Source organism: Pelodiscus sinensis, chromosome 19 (assembly GCF_049634645.1).
Source record: "Pelodiscus sinensis isolate JC-2024 chromosome 19, ASM4963464v1, whole genome shotgun sequence".
In the NCBI taxonomy this organism is placed as follows: domain Eukaryota; kingdom Metazoa; phylum Chordata; order Testudines; family Trionychidae; genus Pelodiscus; species Pelodiscus sinensis.
Genome location: NC_134729.1, coordinates 8,254,309 through 8,271,073, shown reverse-complemented (window position 1 = coordinate 8,271,073; position 16,765 = coordinate 8,254,309). Strand labels below are relative to the sequence as shown.

Here is a 16,765-nt window from a genome sequence, read left to right as displayed (position 1 = left end):
TCTGTGGGCTGGATCTGGCCCGCGAAGGCCCTGCCACTCCCCCAACCCCAGGCCAATTAGGGCCTGGGCCCAGGGGAAGTGCAGGACGTTTCCTCCTCCCCGCCAGGAGCACACGGTGCTTTGAAGCACCGTGTGCTCCTGGCAGGGTGGGAGGAGACTTTGCACACTGCCCCATCCCCAAGCCCTGATTGGCGTGGGGGCAGGAGGAGCGTGTGAAACTTCCTCTGCCCCAGCCCCGGCCTGTGAGGAGCATGCGGCTCTTAGAAGTGCCCTGAGCTCCTGGCAGGGCAGGAGGAGGGTTTGTGTGCTCCCAAGCCCTGATTGGCCCGGGGGCGGGGGAGCACTGGAAGGGAGCATAGGCCAGGGCTGCCAGGTGTCCAGTATTGACCCGGATAATCTGGTATTTTTGCCTCCTGTCCGGTAAAAACATTCAGAAAATACCAGACACCTAAAATGTCCAGTATTTTCTGTTTTTTTTCCCCAGGGAGGAGGTGAAAATCCCAGGTGCTTACCTGGTTCCCCAGGGGAGCTGTCTGGCCTGGAGCAGGAAGACAAGATGGCAGATGGCCGCCGGCAGCCTGTTATGGCCAAAAAGCCTCAAAAACATTTCTTAAAGGGGCCATGCTGTTTTTAAAAATTGTTTAATTTTTTTTTTTTTTTTTTGCTGAAGAACTCTCCGGGTCTTTTTTTTTTTCTCCAGAACTTTGAGTTTTTTCTCAACAGAATTTTTTCCCCGGTGTTTTTTTGTTGTGGTGTGTGTGTGTGTGTGTGTTCGTGTTCGATATTTTTGGTTAAATCATCTGGCAACTCTACCAGGGCCATGGGTGCCTAGTGTGAAGGGGGGGCAAAGGGGCTCCCTCACTCCTTAGACCAATCATGGTCTGTGCGTGGGTAAGTCCGGAAGCATCCTGGCCCTGCCCCTGCCCCTTCTGTTTGAGGCCCTGCCCCTTCCAGTGTGGCCTGGGGCCACTTCAAAATTTTTTGAAGTAGCCCCGGCAAAAAATTATTGTCCATGCCTGGCATACCCCCATACCAACTTATACTAGCCTCAGTCACATCCTGCCCCTTTTCCGTAAAGCAACAGCATTGTCCTTTTTCTTCCTCTGTGAAAGGTGCCTGGTATCTTTGCATTCCAAATACAGGGCACATCTACACTTCCATGAAAATTGAGGCTCCAGAGGTTGATCTTCCGGCATTGAATTTAGTGGGTCTGCCCTGAAAATCAATGCGAGGTACGTTGACTCCAGCTGTGCAATTCATGTAGCTGGAGTTGCATATCTTGCATCAATTTTGTCCCCCAGTTTAGATCTGACTGTTGTGCCTTAGCATTTGATGTCCACCTGCAGATAAGGGCTCTCCACCCCCAAATGCTTTGTTCTTCCTAGTTTTTTTCTTTTGAAATTCTTACAATTCTCATTTGCATTCAGTTCAGACTGGTGAGGAGGCACCCATTGTGAAACATGTGTGCAATAATTTATGTGCAAACAGTTGGACAGAGAAACATTTTTTGTTGGAGAGAAACCTTTTCTTCACCTTTGCTGGTGCCAAGATTCTAGACAGTCCTCAGTAATTTTTCAGTATATCCACATAAATCTTCACAGTGATATTGTTGTATTTTATCTCCTCTAAATTTGAAAGAGTTTGTTTGTCTGTTTGTTTGTGTTTATTCAAGAACTCCTAAAAGTATGAGCTAGGACCACCAAATTTGTTATGCAGTTTTCCCTTATCATAACTTAAAAATAGGTAAGGATTTGGATATACCAGGAAAATGGGATGTCCCTGGAATGGGATTGCTTTTCATAAAACCACACAGAAAAGAGACAGAATCACCAGACAGGTGAAAGGGGTTGGCTGGGGGTGTGCCTTTTTCCTGAGCCTCCTACCCACATGGTGCCCTTTAGGGAGGCGGGGGCGGGGGTGGGGATGGGGAAGGTGGAGAAAGCTGAAGCTCCTCCCCAGATTTGTATGGAGACACTGCTGACCGTTCCCCTTCATTAGGGAGTGAGGGGGGAAATGCACAGTTTACTGCAGTCCTCACTCTGGCTGGGGACTGAAGGGGACAGGTGAGCTGTACACTTTGTTCTTGCTCCCTGACAGGGACAGAAAGGGGAAGAGTAAGCAACCCTGATACAAATTGCAGGGTAGGGGGCCTTGGACCACCTGCCCACCTCTCCGTCTTCCCTCACTGCCCGCAACACACTCAGGGTTCCCTAACCAGAACCCCTCCTCACCTCCAACCCTGACTCCTGCACCCCCTACACCGTAGGTCCCCTGCCATGAGCCCTAAATGTGCTAGTTATCAATATTATAATTGTGAAATGTTTTTATTTGAGCCTTCCCATGACAGAAGCAGGAAGTTTCAGTGACCTCTCTGCACCCCTTGTCATTTGGCATTCAGAGGTTTGTGGGTCACAGTACGCCCTGGGAATGGTGTGTATATAGTAGGTGTGCTTTAAATACATGTTGGATTGTGTGTGCTGGGTGAGGACTTTGATAGATGTGTAACCACTGAGTATGGCGTGTGTATGAACTGAGTGCATACATGCCTTGGGTACTGTGTATGTACATGCTGGGTGTGTACCTGATTTATGCGCTAGGTATGCTGTGTCTGCGCTGGGCATGTGCTGATATTAACTCTCAGTTCACATTTCCTGTTCCCCACAGAGCACCCCTTCAGGATGCTGGATTCCCGTGGGGAGCTGGAGCCCATCCCTCAGCCAAAGTCAGCGTCTCAGGACCCTGACAGGAGTTGTCAGAGAGTGGCAGCCATCACCGTATCCAGGAAGCAGAGCTGGGTCAGATTCTCATGTGGCATCCGGGAGACACCACGTAATTCCTGCAGCCGGAAGGTGCCTTCCAGTGCCATGGCCTCTGCAGAGCTGCAGGATGAGGGTGAAGGGGAAGGGCCAGTTGTCTGTGCGCAAGAGACTGATGGCAACCCCCAGTGCCCTCAGAAGCTGTTCTCCCCCACCCACACGGGGCCAGCTATTGAGGATGAGACATGTGTTGTGGAGAGCCCCTCAGCCCCAGTGCTTCCTAGCCTTTGGTCTGGCCTGGCCCTGGCGACCCCATCTCCTCAGCCCAGCCAGACTCCTGGTGACGAGGAGGCTGAGTCGATGTGCAGCTATGTGGAGCTCTGTACCTCTGGCAGTGCTGTGAGGTGTTCCAGTCATGGTGCCTACCTGCAGAGCCTGGACAAGAGCAGCCGTCACTGGGTCCTGTCTTCGGGCAAGGCCCAGGGCTCGGAGGAGCTGGCTCCCAGTGCCAGCACAGAGCTGAAGGAGGCGGGCAGCGAAGGGGAGATCTGGTACAACCCCATCCCTGAAGATGAGGATGTTGTGGGCATCAGGCATGGTGCAGAGCCTGGCAGCTCCTGGAGGAAGCAAGGCAGTGGCTCAGGGAGCCAGGAATCTGACAGGGACAGGGCCAGGCCTGGCGGGGCAGAGCCAGGTGGTGAAGGGTCCCCCAGGAGTGTCGCTGGGCAAGTGGAGCACCTCAGCTTGCAGAATTCACCTACCCCAGCAGGGCCAGTGAGCCAAGGCAAAGACCAGGGTGCCAGCAGGACACAGGCCTGTGGTGAGGAGCGCGGTGCTAACCGGGTGTGAGTGGGGTGAACAGCATAGCAGAAACATGAGATACAGATGCTTCCGTGTGTCCCCACCTTGATCTCATGGGCCCATCCTCTCCCATGGGGCCTCCCTGATCCTATGGGGCATCCAATCCTGTAGGGTCCCCCTCTTCCCATAGAGCCCCTCTCCAGGTCATTACCCCTGCATCCCGATCTTCAATGCAGTCTGATTCCCACTGTGGGATCAGCTCCTCTCTCCATCCCCAGAAAGTCAGTCTTGGCTGCTCTGGGTCCTACAGGCCCTGCTCTCTGTAATGGCCCTTCCCTTCCATGCCCCAGACGAAAGGGCTCCCTTTCCCCATGCATGCCAGTGTCCACTGGGGCTGGAATACCCATCTCATCAGGTCTCTCCCCCCCCCCAGGGAAATTGCCGATTTCATGTGTGAGTGTGGCTGTGGGGTTGGCTGGCTCATCCCCCCTGCTGAGCCCTAACATCTCCAAGAAGGGGCGCTCCCTGGGCAGAGTGAAGTCCCCGGGCACTGTGCGCCGCCTTTCCCTGAAGATGAAGAAACTGCCCGAGCTGAGGAGGAAGCTAAGCCTGCGTAGTGGCCGGCCCCGGGGGCAGGAGCCGGAGGGCAGTGGCAGCACCTCACCCCAGGATGCCCACAAGGAGTCATGTAATGTCATCAGCCGCTACCACCTGGACAGCAGCGTGGCATCCCAGCAGGGCCCACTCCGTGCCAAGGCAGCCAACAAGGATGGCTATCTGAGTGATGGCGACTCCCCTGAGCTTCTGGTCAAGGCGGAGAAGCATGGCTGTCCTGGGCCAGAGAGGCATGAGCCTGGGGTCAGACTGGACATGGGGGCCTTTCAGCCCTATAGCTCCTTGGCACAGCCACGCTTTGCGCAGCCTATTTCGGGTCTAGTTAGTGTCCACTTGTACGGTGCAGGGGAGCTTAAGCTTCCAAAGGCTGAATCCAGGGAGGTGTTCTGCGTTCTGCAGGTAGACACAGTCCCCAAGGCACGCACGGCCCTGCTGCCCTGGACTGCTGCCTTCCTCAGCCTCAACCACACCTTCAACTTGGAACTGGATGGTGCCCGACAGCTCAAGGTCATTGTCTTCTCCTGGGACCCAACTTCCTGCCGGAACCGTGTGTGCTGCCACGGCACCATTGTCTTGCCCCATGTCTTCCAAGGTAACAGGAGCAGCCAGTGAGGTGGGAGCCATAGTTATGGAGTGAGGGCCTGAGAGAGGGCAGTGACACCCAAGCAGGGGGCAGGGCCCAGTGTAACTTATATGTACAGGGCTCTGGGGAGCATTTATAGATAGGCAGGGCGCAGAGCCATGTGGGGTTCAGCTGGGCAGGTCTCTGGGGTACATATAAATGGGCAGGAGGTGGGGGTCTCATGGTGCTCAGATGGGCAGGCCTGTGTGGGGTCATGGGACAGAACTTAAGGGGGGCAGATGCTGTAGTTTCTCAGCTGGTCCTTGCTCTGGTCTAACCCGTGCTGGTGCCCTCTACTCTTCAGGGTGCCGGGCCCAGCAGCTGGCAGTGCGGCTGGAGCCACGCGGGCTGCTCTACTGCAAGTTGACTTTGGTGGAGCAGTGGGACGTACCCAGCAGCCCTAGTGAGCGGGAGCCCCGAGTCTTTGGCATGGATCTGCGTCACTTGGTGGAAAGAGAGAACACTGCCATCAAGGTGCCGCTGCTGATACAGAAATGCGTCTCCCAGATTGAGAAGCGGGGACTAAAGGTGAGTAGTGAGGGAGTGGTCTCTACAGAGCACCTGGCACTTCGGCTCCATGCCATGCAGCTAACACAAGCACAGGAGGTACATGGTGAGGAGCCAGTGAGCATGGCTCCTGAGTAGACAGGATCCCAGCTAGGTATAGGCTCTATGCTCTCTTCCCTCTATGTATCCTGTCCCCTCCCCATGCTGCTCTTTGGGTCCTGCAGCAGGTGGGGAGGGCTGGGTTTTCCTGCTTGACAACACCCGCTATGCCCAGATTGTAGGGCTTTACCGGCTGTGTGGCTCGGCGGCTGTGAAGAAGGAGCTGCGTGATGCCTTTGAGCGGGACAGTGCAGCCGTGATGCTCTCTGAACAGCTGTATCCAGACATCAATGTCATCACAGGTCAGTGCCCAGCCACTGTTTAGCCCCATGCAGCACCAGCCCAGCTCCAGGATTGCCACTGGCCCCCCCTGCGCCCCCTTAGGCAAGTCACTGCAATACCTGGCCACTAGACCCCCCACTCCGTTCTCAGAACTGAGCGCAGAACCCATCCCAGCTAGGGGCTTGGAGGGGTCCCTTCTAACTCTCTAGATCCTGTTCCTCTCCCAGAGCACAGTAAAACCCCGAACTAGAGAACGTAGAGAAGTTCACATATTTAGGGAGTAACATGATGTATGATCTAGACTGTAAGGAAATAGCGACTAGAATAGCGAAAGCAAGAGCAAGTTTGAAGGCGATGGATAAGATCTGGAAAAGTAAAGCAATTAGCTTAGGAACGAAGCTGAGCATCTTGAAAACGTGTGTATTTAGCAGCATGTTGTACGGATGTGAGACATGGGTGATAACGAAAGATTCAAAGAGAAGGATATTGGCGTTCGAGAGGAGTTGTTATAGAAAGATTCTGATGGATGTGAAAGGTTACCAACGAGGAATTATATAGGAAGATACAGCCAAAAGAGAACCTACTGCAGAAGGTTATACAGCAGAAGTTACATCTATTCTATGGGTCCTGTACCCTCTGGCACCGAAAAAAGAGCCGACTGGAATGTGGCCTTTTTTCTGCAGGAATCCTGAAGGACTATTTGCGGGAGCTGCCCACACCTCTCATCACCAAAACCCTGTACCAGGTGGTGTTAGAGGCCATGGGCCAGCGCCCGGCTCAAGACATACTCAGCAGGCAGGATGCAGAGGAGACGGTCGCTCTGCTGGACTGCCTGCCGGACATCGAGAAGGTGAGTGCCTGCCAGTGGGCGGAGATGGAAACTGTGGGCAGGTAGAAGAGGACACCTGGCTGAGGAGCCAAGACACGGTACTCTTGGAGCAGTCTTGTGGGGGGCTGTGTGGTAATACTGCAGTGTCACCATAGACTGCTGCATCCCCCATCTCTTAGGTGAGAGACTGTTCAACTCTGTCCCTGCCACATACCTGCGGGCTGTTGGTGTGAGTCACCACTCGATCTTCTCTGTGATTAACTCTTCAGGTATCTTGCTGCCTGCCTGCCACCTTCTTCAGCCCACACATCATTTCTGTGGCGCTTTCCTGCACCTCCCCAATTTTCCCACATCCTTTTAAATCTGTAGACCAGACTTGATGCCATATGCCAGCTTGGTCTCTGCAGTGTGGTGGTCAGAGGAAAAATTGCCCACCCGCTCCCTGTACACATCCAAGGGTACCATTTGCCCTTTTGGCCTTACCATCCTGGCAGCTCATGTGGTGATGTTTCTTCCCTGTTCCTTTTCAGAGTACCCGGTTTCCACGATGCAGTTCCATGGTGGCTGCTGGGGCCGGGACTGTGGTACTAAAAATACCTCTGTGGCTCCGGCTTGAGTCCCAGCTCACGAACGGTAGCTAATGGGATTTGCCAAAGAGCCTGAGTGAAAGAGGCCACTAACTCCCACTACAAGTCAATGGAAATAAAGTAATTCTGTTTGTGAAATCTGTCAGGGCCAGATTGTTTTCAGGCACCTGAAAATAACAGACAGATGCCGAGTGAGGGGCACGAAAGTAAAGTGCAGCTCACATGGAAGTCACTGGGAGTTAGACACCTGAACACTTCTGGAAATCCCACCAAGCACCTATCTGCGTCTCTAGGTGGCTAGACACCTCTAAAAATCTGACTCTGCGGGACTTGTCAGTGGTCACACAGGGAGGCTGCGATGGATCAGAGAACCAGGCTAGGGCCCTTAACTCCCATCCCCCAAATACTCACTGCCTGGGGGCAAAGACAAGCCATGGAGGAAAGGGTAGGGATTCATCATTCATGTTTAAACCCGAAACAGAAGTGAATAGTTCAACTGCTAGTAGATCTGTTCTCTGGATCCCCATGAGGTGCTATTTAAACAGGGCACCCTGAGTGAAACATTGCACACAACAGTGTGTTGTCTCCAGCACAGTGCGTCCCAGACTAAGGGTGTTAAGGACTAGTTGACTAGTCGACTATCCGATAAGCATTTGCTGATCAGATAGTCTGTCGACTACTAGACTAATCGATTCCTCCCCCTTTGCTACCTCTATGAGATAGAGGCAGCAAAGGGGGGGAAGGGGTACTTCAAAGTGGCAGCACCGCACAGCTGAGCCGGGGATCAGTTGTGTGGTTGCCGCTTTGAAATGCTGCCTCCATGTTTCAAAGGGGCAGCCATGGAGCCTGGGGTCAGCTGGGGACTCCCCAGCTGATCCCGGGCTCCACACGGCATTTCCCCAGAACCCAGGGTCAGCCTGAGAGTCCCCAGCTGACCCTGGGCACCGCTGAAATGACACTCTGAGTCCCCTGCTGACTCCAGGCTTCATGGCTTTGAAATGCAGAAGAGCCTCTGCAGGGGACTCTTGTACATTTCAAAGCAGGCACCCGTGTGCAACCCGGAGTCAGTGGGACTTCCCGCTGGCCCCGGGCTGTACGTGGAGTTCCGCATTCCTCCTTTGAAATGGACAAGAGCCCCAAGGAAGAATGCAGAAGTGCCTATCGAGTAGTCGATGGAAATTCCATCGACTACTCAACTAGTCGTCAATGGAAATTCCATCGACTACTCGACTAGTCAATTATCCACATTTTAACATCCCTATCCCAGACAGTTCTCCCTCTAAGCTGAATGGCAGCACAGCTTCACAGGTGATTAATCAGCCCCGCCAGGTCAGAGCTCCGAGCCTGTGAATTAATCATTTGTGAAGCTGGGCTGCCACTCAGCTTAGAGGGAGAACTGATCCCAGACCTGTCCATCCCCCCTCACTCCGCCTCCTCTTCTGTTTCTTTTCTCTTTTCCTTTCCTTTTGGTGGGTGTCTGCTCCAGGGGCTCCAGGGGACTTTAGCAGCAAACAGAGGACCTTACTAGGGAATGAAATGGTTAAAGTCCCAGGGCAGATTGTATTTTATTTGCCTGGAGGCTCCCTTTCCTTTTTGAGCCCAATATCTGGTTGTTTGCTTAACTCATGCCCCCATGTGGTGGCTGCAGATTCTGCAAACTGAGTTTTTATATGAGCATCAATAAGTTTTGTGTCACTGTGTATCTGACACAGTAATAGTGGGTGGTGTCCTTGGGCTGCAAGCTGGTTATTTGCAGGTACAGCAGGCTGTTGGAGTTATCCCTGGAGATGGTGAATTGGCTTTTCACAGCATCAAGGTTGCATGCAGTACCCCCGCTACTGGTGATATGAGCGACCCACTCCAGCCCCTCCTCGGGGCCTGTTGGACCCAGTCCATCTCGAAGCTGCTGAAGGTGAAGCCGGAGGCTTTGCAGGAGAGGTGGAGAGAATCTTTGGGACTCGAGCCTGGACTGCGGTGCTATTTTTAGTACCACAGTTCCAGCCCCAGCAGCTACCACACAGCCACGGCCCCAGCTGCTCCCGGTGGTGGGACTGCATGTCAGGTGTCTGCCCCATGTGCCGGGACTGAACCTGGGGCTGTGGTGCTATTTTTAGTACTGCGGCCCAGGCTCCAACTCTGGCAGTTGTCATGCGGGCTGGGGCCGTGGCTGCTGGGTCTGCTGAGAAGGTGGGCTGGACTGAAATTCTTGGTGCATGCCCACACAGGCGTGCACCTTACATCATTTTCAGCTCCGGTTCTTGGGTCATCTGCACATTTTATTTTGGAGGTTAATTAATCATTGAAACAATTTACCAGGAGTCATGGTAGATTCTCCATCACTGGTGATTTTAAAATCAAGACAGGATAGTCCTATGCTGTGGTTGAAATAGGAATCAGTTCGGGCCAGTCCTGAAGCCTGTGCCAGTCAGCCTTGGCTGGGATGATTTAGTTGTGGCAGGGAGTTGTACTAGGTGACCTCCTGAGGTTTCTTCTAGTCCTCATCTTCTACGATTGTAAGACAGGAGGTCAGACCATATGATCACAGTGGTCCCTTCTGGCCTGAGAATCCATGAATCTATATTTTACTTCCAAATCATTCATAAAAATCCTGAAATAGCATCAGGCCTTGAACCATTCCCTGTAGATTTCCACTGGAAGCCCTGTCCCCCTTCAAAGATTGATTATGACTGTTTGAGCTCTAACCCATGTAACAGGGGCTCTGTTGACAGTGTTTAATGCTGACTTTTATAATGTGAAGTCAAATGCTCTCCCCAAAGCGAAGCGTGTTGGCTTTGTCTTGCAGACAGGGCAATTTTCAAGTCACCTGGGCTTCAGAGTCCAGTCCTTCCTCTACTTTCCTCACTCCTCTGAGTTTCCTCTGTTTTCCCTCCAAGAATCCTGACAGTTGGGCACAGACTAGGGCTGTGACCTCTGAGGTACCAACTTGGGCCATTTGGGATGATCTTGAGCCCCCAAAACTGGGTGGGTGTTGCAGGGCCAGGCCCTGGACTGACACTTCCCTCTCTCTAGGCTACGCTGACTGTGCTGCTGGACCATCTCAGCTTGGTAGCCTCTTTTCATGACTTTAACCGCATGAACTCCCAGAACATTGCTGTGTGCTTCGGGCCAGTGCTGCTCAACCAGAATCAGGAGCCAGGGCACCAGGGATCCTGCGGCTATGCCCGATGTGAGGAGATTGCCAGCGCTGTTGACTTCAAGAGACACATCGAGGTGCTGCACTACCTGCTGCAGGCCTGGCCCGGTCAGTGCCGCGCAGAGGAGAGAGTGTATGACCACCAGCCTGCTCTGGGCTGGGGGATGGGCGAGAGCATGCTGCTGGGGACTGGGGTTGGACAGACTGCGCTGTTGGAGGTTTGCTGCAGAGTAAGAATGTAGGGAGAGCGTGCCACTATAGCTTGCTGCTGAGCAGTAGGGGTGCAGTTAGTATGTGCTGCTGGGGGCTTGCTGCAGAGTGGGGGTCTGGGGAGGGTGCTGCTAGGGAATTGTTGCATGGTGAGGGTCCAGGGAGAGTGCACTGCTGGGGGCTCACTGTGGGGTGTGCATGCAGGGAGAGCGCCATACTGGGGGCTCGCTACGGAGTAGGGGTGCACGGAGAGTGCACCCATAGAGGCTTGCTGTGGGGTGAGGGTGCAGGGAAAGTGCACTGCTGGGGCTTGCTGTGGCATGGAGGTGCAGGCAGAGTACATAGATGGCAGCTCACAAGGGGGTGGTGGTGGAGGGGGAGTGCCACTGGAGGCTTGCTGTGGGTTAGGGGTGCAGGGAGAGTGTGCCGCTGGGGGTTCACTGCTTGGTGGGGATGCAGGGAGAATGCCACTGGGGGTTTGCTGCTCGGTGGATGCAGGGAGAGCACCGCTGGGGGCTTGCTATGAGGTGGGGATGCAGTCAGAGCATGCTGCTGTTGGCTTGCTGCAGGTTGGGGATGCAGGGAGTGTGATGCTGTGGGCTCACTGCAGGGTGGAGGTATGGGGATAGCATGCTGATAGGGGCTTGTTGCAGGGCGGGAGTGCAGAGACAATGAGCTGCTGAAGGCTTGCTTCCGGTGGTGGTGCAAGAAGGACCCCACTGGGGGATGTGGGTGGTGGGGAGGGAACCACTGGGGGCTTGCTGCAAACTGGGCATGGAGGGGGTGTGATGAGAGCACACTGCTGGGACTTCCTGCAGAATAGGGGTGCATGGAGGGTGCCGGTGGAGGCTTTCTGTGGGGTGGAGGTGTAGAGAGCGTGCACAGCTGGAGGCTTCCTGTGGGGTAGGAGTGCAGGGAGAGTTTGCTTTTGGGGGTTGCTACGAGTTGGGATGCTGAGAGAGTGTGCCGCTGGGGGATGGGGGTACAGGCCAAGCGCGCTGTCTGGGGCTTGCTACAGGTTTGGGGCATGGTGAGAGCATGATAGTGGGAGCTCACTGCGGGGTGGGGGTGTGGGGAGAGCACACTGCTGGGGCTTGCTGTGGGGTGGGGGGTGGAGGAAGAGTGCGACGCTGGGGGCTTGCTGCGCAGTGGGTTGCAGGAAGAGCGGGCTGCTGGGGGGTTACTGCACGGTGGGTTATAGGGAGAGCTCGATGCTGGGGGATTGCTGCGTGGTGGGTTGCAGGGAGAGCGGGCTGCTGGGGGGTTGCGTGGTGGGTTGCAGGAAGTGCGGGCTGCTGGGGGGTTGCATGGTGGGTTGCAGGGAGAGCGGGATGCTGGGGGGTTGCATGATGGGTTGCAGGGAGAGTGGGCTGCTGGGGGGTTGTGTGGTGGGTTGCAGGAAGTGCGGGCTGCTGGGGGGTTGCGTGGTGGGTTGCAGGAAGTGCGGGATACTGGGGGGTTGCTGCGTGGTGGGTTGCAGGGAGAGCGGGATGCTGGGGGTTTGCATGATGGGTTGCAGGGAGAGCGGGCTGCTGGGGGGTTGTGTGGTGGGTTGCAGGAAGTGCGGGCTGCTGGGGGGTTGCGTGGTGGGTTGCAGGAAGTGCGGGATACTGGGGGGTTGCATGATGGGTTGCAGGGAGAGCGGGCTGCTGGGGGGTTGTGTGGTGGGTTGCAGGAAGTGCGGGCTGCTGGGGGGTTGCATGGTGGGTTGCAGGGAGAGCGGGATGCTGGGGGGTTGCATGATGGGTTGCAGGGAGAGCGGGCTGCTGGGGGGTTGTGTGGTGGGTTGCAGGAAGTGCGGGCTGCTGGGGGGTTGCGTGGTGGGTTGCAGGAAGTGCGGGATACTGGGGGGTTGCTGCGTGGCAGGGGTGCAGGAAGAGTTCACTACTGGGGGAGAAGTGTGCTGGCACAGGTCTGCACCGTAACAGTGGATGGGGAGGTGGTCGAGTGCGTAGCTTGAGACTGTCTCATGGGATTTGAATTTCTGACTGGCTAGTCTTCTTCCCCATCAATACGGGCACCTCCTCATAAAACCACAGCCCCCAATGGTCAGTCTTTCCCTGGTTCCTCTCTTTGGGATCGTAACTCCCGCTTGGCCAGTCTGGCTTGGGAGGAGAGCGTTGAGATGACTGGCTTCCCTGTCTCTGCAGTGCCCTACAGGAAGGAGCGTGGCATGGAGGGCCAGGAAGGGGCCCAGCTCACCTGCTTGCGGCAGCGGCGCCACCCTGCGCTGCGTCTGGATCTGCCGGAAAGCGAGGTGGTGGCTCGCCACCGGCCCCGAGGCCTGGAGAGCCCCCCCAGCAACCGCTATGCTGGGGAGTGGAGCGTGTGCAGTCAGGAATATGGGCTGGTAGCAGGACCAGGCCCTGAGGCCGATTACGCTGAGGTGGCTGGCAGCGACAGTGAGAATGAGATGTTGGACCTGCGGGGACTGAGTAGCCATAGCCAGACAGTCTTTGTGCGGGATTTTGCCCTGGTTGATGACCCTGAGGTGCCCTTCAGTCCCTGTCTGAATCTCAAAGACTTCGATGCTCTCATCCTGGACCTGGAGCGTGAGCTCTCAAAGCAGATCAATGTGTGCCTGTGAGTGACCTGTTTGCTCCCCGCCAGGCTCCAGTGCCACCATGACACAAGCCATGTGGTGGGAACTGGCGCAGCCTGGGCTGTTCACCCAAGTAGGGGGGGTGCTGGGCAATAGATGGTGAGGATTCTGCTAAATGATTTTAGGGTCCACATTCAGGAACCAGGCCCAGCCCTGTAGTGGGCAGTGACTCCCGCTGTGAGCCTTAATCCAGCAACATGCACAGGAGCAGGTGCCCTGAGCAGCAGGTACAGTGCGCAAGAGCTATTCTCTGGTGGGCGCCAGCACATGCTGCCCTCTGGGCTTAGAGCTCCAGAGAGACCCACAGTGCATGCCTGGGCAAGGCCGCCAAGCTCCTATTAGTAGGAACCCAGAAATTAAGCCAAAGCCATTTTGAGAATGACCAAATGTGTACAGCACTTGGCTCTTGCAGCCTTTTAATATGCAGAGCATGGATGGGTGGTTGGAGATCCCGGGTGTGCTCCACCAGGGCAGTGCGTGGCAGCCCACTGAGGTTGGGGCTGTATGGCTGTACTCAGGATCACTCACTGCTGCAATGTTTGTCACTCTCAGTCCGCTGTGTTCCTGCTTGGCTACAAGGCAGCAGCCTGGCCCTGCATGTGTGCACAGCATCTTTGCCTGTCTACAGGGCGGCATCAGAATCAGTGCCCGGCATGAGTGACTGAGAGGAGCTTGGATCATGGCACTTCCTCAGCCTGGCCCTTCTCTCTGGGCAATACCGTGTGCAGGGAGGGCACAGGACAGGGAGTGGCTCATTAGGCCTTCTCCTTGACTGCATTTTAGAAGCCAAAGAATCTTTGAGCCTGTCCCCTGGCTGGGCTGGAGCAGAGGCTCATGCATGCTGCTCATGTGACCCTGGCAGGGAGCTTCCCAGGCTGTAGCAGCCACGCCAATATGGTGCTTCATGCAGGCAGGTCAGGAGGACCACATACATGTCCTTCCTGGGCCATGTATTCTAGGCAGGAGGGAGCCTGCCGGTAACAGCATTTGCAGCCCCCAAGAATGGGAGTTTTGATGCTCCTTCCAGCCCCCTAACTGGAGCCTTCCTGGCAGGTGGGAGTTTGACTTTGTTCTCAGGAAGATGGGCATCAGGGCTGCCCTGGGGCGCTGGCTGCAGCAAGCTCAGTCTGGGCTGCTGTGGGACTGGCCTCACCCTCTGTTTTGCTACCAAGTGCCAACCTGTGCGGCTTGGGGGAAGGGGGGGCAGCTGAGAGCCAGGGCCAAGGCCTGTTCCTGCCCTCTCAGGCAGGGCATCCCCCATGCACAGTGTTAGAGTATCGACAAGGGTCCCTGACCTCCATCACACATGCGCTGCTCCAGGACTGCTTCACAGAAGCCAGGATCCACTGTACCCTGTCATGGGCTGTCCTGGTGGAGGCACCTTGCTCTCAACTTGCCATAGCATTAGTCTTGGTGCCAGGTTTGCACTGTCAATATTCAAAGCTCTTTACAGTGCTCCCTACCCCACTCCCTGCCTGGCTTCTGCTGCCTCTGATCCTGCCCAGCTGGAGCTCTTGGGGATGATGGCTGCAGCCCCAGGATCCAATGATCAGCATGAAGCAAAAGGGGCCTGGAGTTCGTTGTGGCTCTCTCATGGGTGTCTCTGCCTCACCCTGGAGCCAGCTGGCATGGAGCCAAGCCTCTAGCTCTTTCCAGCCTGGGCTTTTCCTGAGCTTGTTGGGCAGGTCAGGCCTACTAGGGAGGTTTCCCATACACTGTGGACCAAGCTGCAGCAACAAACACCACGCTGGATATGATCTGGAGGCCCCAGTTCACTGGCTGCCATTTCTCCCCTCAGCATCACCAGGCACAGTGCAGCCTTTTTGGGCAGCAGCAGCAGACAGGCTCCAAGCTGGGGCCCTGCTGGGTAGGTGCTGAAGGCTGGTGGGGCACAGGAGGTGAATTCTGGATGTGCCTTTCCCATATGGAGCCCATGAAAGTGTAACACATGGGCAGACCGGCCCCCAAGCTGAGCTCACGGCATCAATTGCTCGCTCATACCCAGGCCAGCTCTGGCATTTGCCTGGGTACTGCTGGGAAGCTGGTCCAACTACGAGAGGTACCCATACAGAGCTGCAGGGGGTGTGTGCTTACTGCAGGGCTTCATGAAAATGCAGCCAACGCCCCAGCGCAGCTGCCCTCTAGGGAGCCCGGTACTGGAGAGGCTAGCCTTATTTATAGCTCATTTGTGTGTGTGTATGTGTTTGAATATGTGCATTTGTGTACAGAAAGGTGGTTTGTGTGCAGTATATTTTTGGGGGCAATGTTCCCTGTAAGCTGTGTACTTGTGCAGCTGCTCAGGAGACATTCAGATGCTGCCCAACTGATTAACAGAATGTCCACAGCTCAGCTTTTAAAGTGTTTACTGGTGGTGCACATTCACACATGCCTTGGTGCATGTAAAATTATTCTGCACACAAAAGGAAAAATTCTGCACATGGATGGAAAAGATCAGAGAGAACATTGGTTTGAGTGTACATTTGTTGTGTGTCTCCTCTGCATGTTCTTGAAGAGTGGCTGTTCCATGCAGATGTTTAATGTATGGGATGTTTCCCTCCATTGCTGGATTTTCACCATGTTTATACAATTATATGAAAAATGCCATTTGCCCCTGTCCTCACTCAAAGCACAAGGCCCACCAGTTGCTTTCTGCGCTGCTCTGTCAGGGAGGAAAAGTGCCCCAGTATTAGGTTATAGGAATCCCATGAATGTCAAGGGAGGCAGTGGTACCTCTTGCCATAGATGGGCCTAGGCCTGAATAAGGGGTGCAGAGTGGAATACCACATTATAGAAGCAGTTGTTCTCGGGGCAGCCTGTCTAGGGGAGATGCTGCAAAGTCCATCCCTTCCCCCCTTTGCCTGACATCACCCCCAGCCATGGGGAGTTGGGGGGTAGCTGCTTGTTGTGTGTTAAAGAAATGCCCATGTCATGCTGGAAATGAGCCTGGTGCCCCTCTTTGTTCACCAGGATGGCCTTGCCAACTGCCAACATCAGCAATAAAGGATACTATCTACATTTGCCATTGGGCCATGTGCAGTGCACCTGGAGCGGGCACTACATTCACCAGGGGAAGAGGGTGGCTTAGCCGAGCCTCCAGCTACTTCCAACCCACTTGTGGGTGCAAAATACTCAGGCCATGGCAACAAGGGCAGGGTAGGGTTAGACTGGGGAGCTGGGCCAACATTTGGGGGGCGGGGGGGGGCAGCACCGTCTACTACTCAGACTCCTCAGGCAGGAGCAGTTCTGTCCACTCCTGGGGGAATTCTGCACCAAAAAAATAAAAAGTTATGTGCATAGTGTTTTAAAATTGTATATTTTGTCACAGACACAAAATAATCATGCCAGGTTCAACTATTTTGGTAATTTATTTCAAAATACCTGTCAGCAGCTAGCAGCTATGTCTGTAACAAGACAGACAACCAAATAAACTTCTTCTGGGGCAGAGAGTGATCCCAATGACAAGCAATTTCTTTGCCCCTCTCCCTGCAGCTGTGTGTGTGAGGTGAACAACCAGTCCCCCATGTCTAGAACTCAACTGCAGGGTGCCCACCAGCCAAGTCCCCTGCATCTTTCCTCTGCAGAGCCCAGCCAAGGCTTCACCATCTCATAAACCCCCACACGCTCTCTGCTCTCCAGAGGGAGGAACTGCCAAACATCAGGGCTGTGTCTACACTGGGCCACTTATTCCGGAAAATCAGCCG

The 16,765-nt window shown here is 54.8% G+C and overlaps 1 protein-coding gene across 2 annotated transcripts in view; it reads left to right on the top strand.

Moving 5' to 3' along the window:
- The window catches only part of SYDE1 (synapse defective Rho GTPase activating protein 1), a 33,845-nt gene extending 17,766 nt beyond the window's left edge, over positions 1–16,079 (top strand). Inside the window, exons 2-9 of one of the 2 annotated variants that reach the window (XM_075902113.1) lie at positions 1,143–1,232; positions 2,665–3,576; positions 3,991–4,764; positions 5,099–5,322; positions 5,576–5,702; positions 6,366–6,532; positions 10,129–10,360; positions 12,613–16,079. In XM_075902113.1, coding sequence (XP_075758228.1) covers positions 1,226–1,232; positions 2,665–3,576; positions 3,991–4,764; positions 5,099–5,322; positions 5,576–5,702; positions 6,366–6,532; positions 10,129–10,360; positions 12,613–13,049 — 2,880 coding nt within the window. In that variant the 5' untranslated portion in view covers positions 1,143–1,225 and the 3' untranslated portion in view covers positions 13,050–16,079. The remainder of the gene's footprint in view (positions 1–1,142; positions 1,233–2,664; positions 3,577–3,990; positions 4,765–5,098; positions 5,323–5,575; positions 5,703–6,365; positions 6,533–10,128; positions 10,361–12,612) is intronic. The other variant, XM_075902112.1, reaches the window with a different exon arrangement.
- The last annotated feature ends 686 nt before the right edge of the window (positions 16,080–16,765 follow it).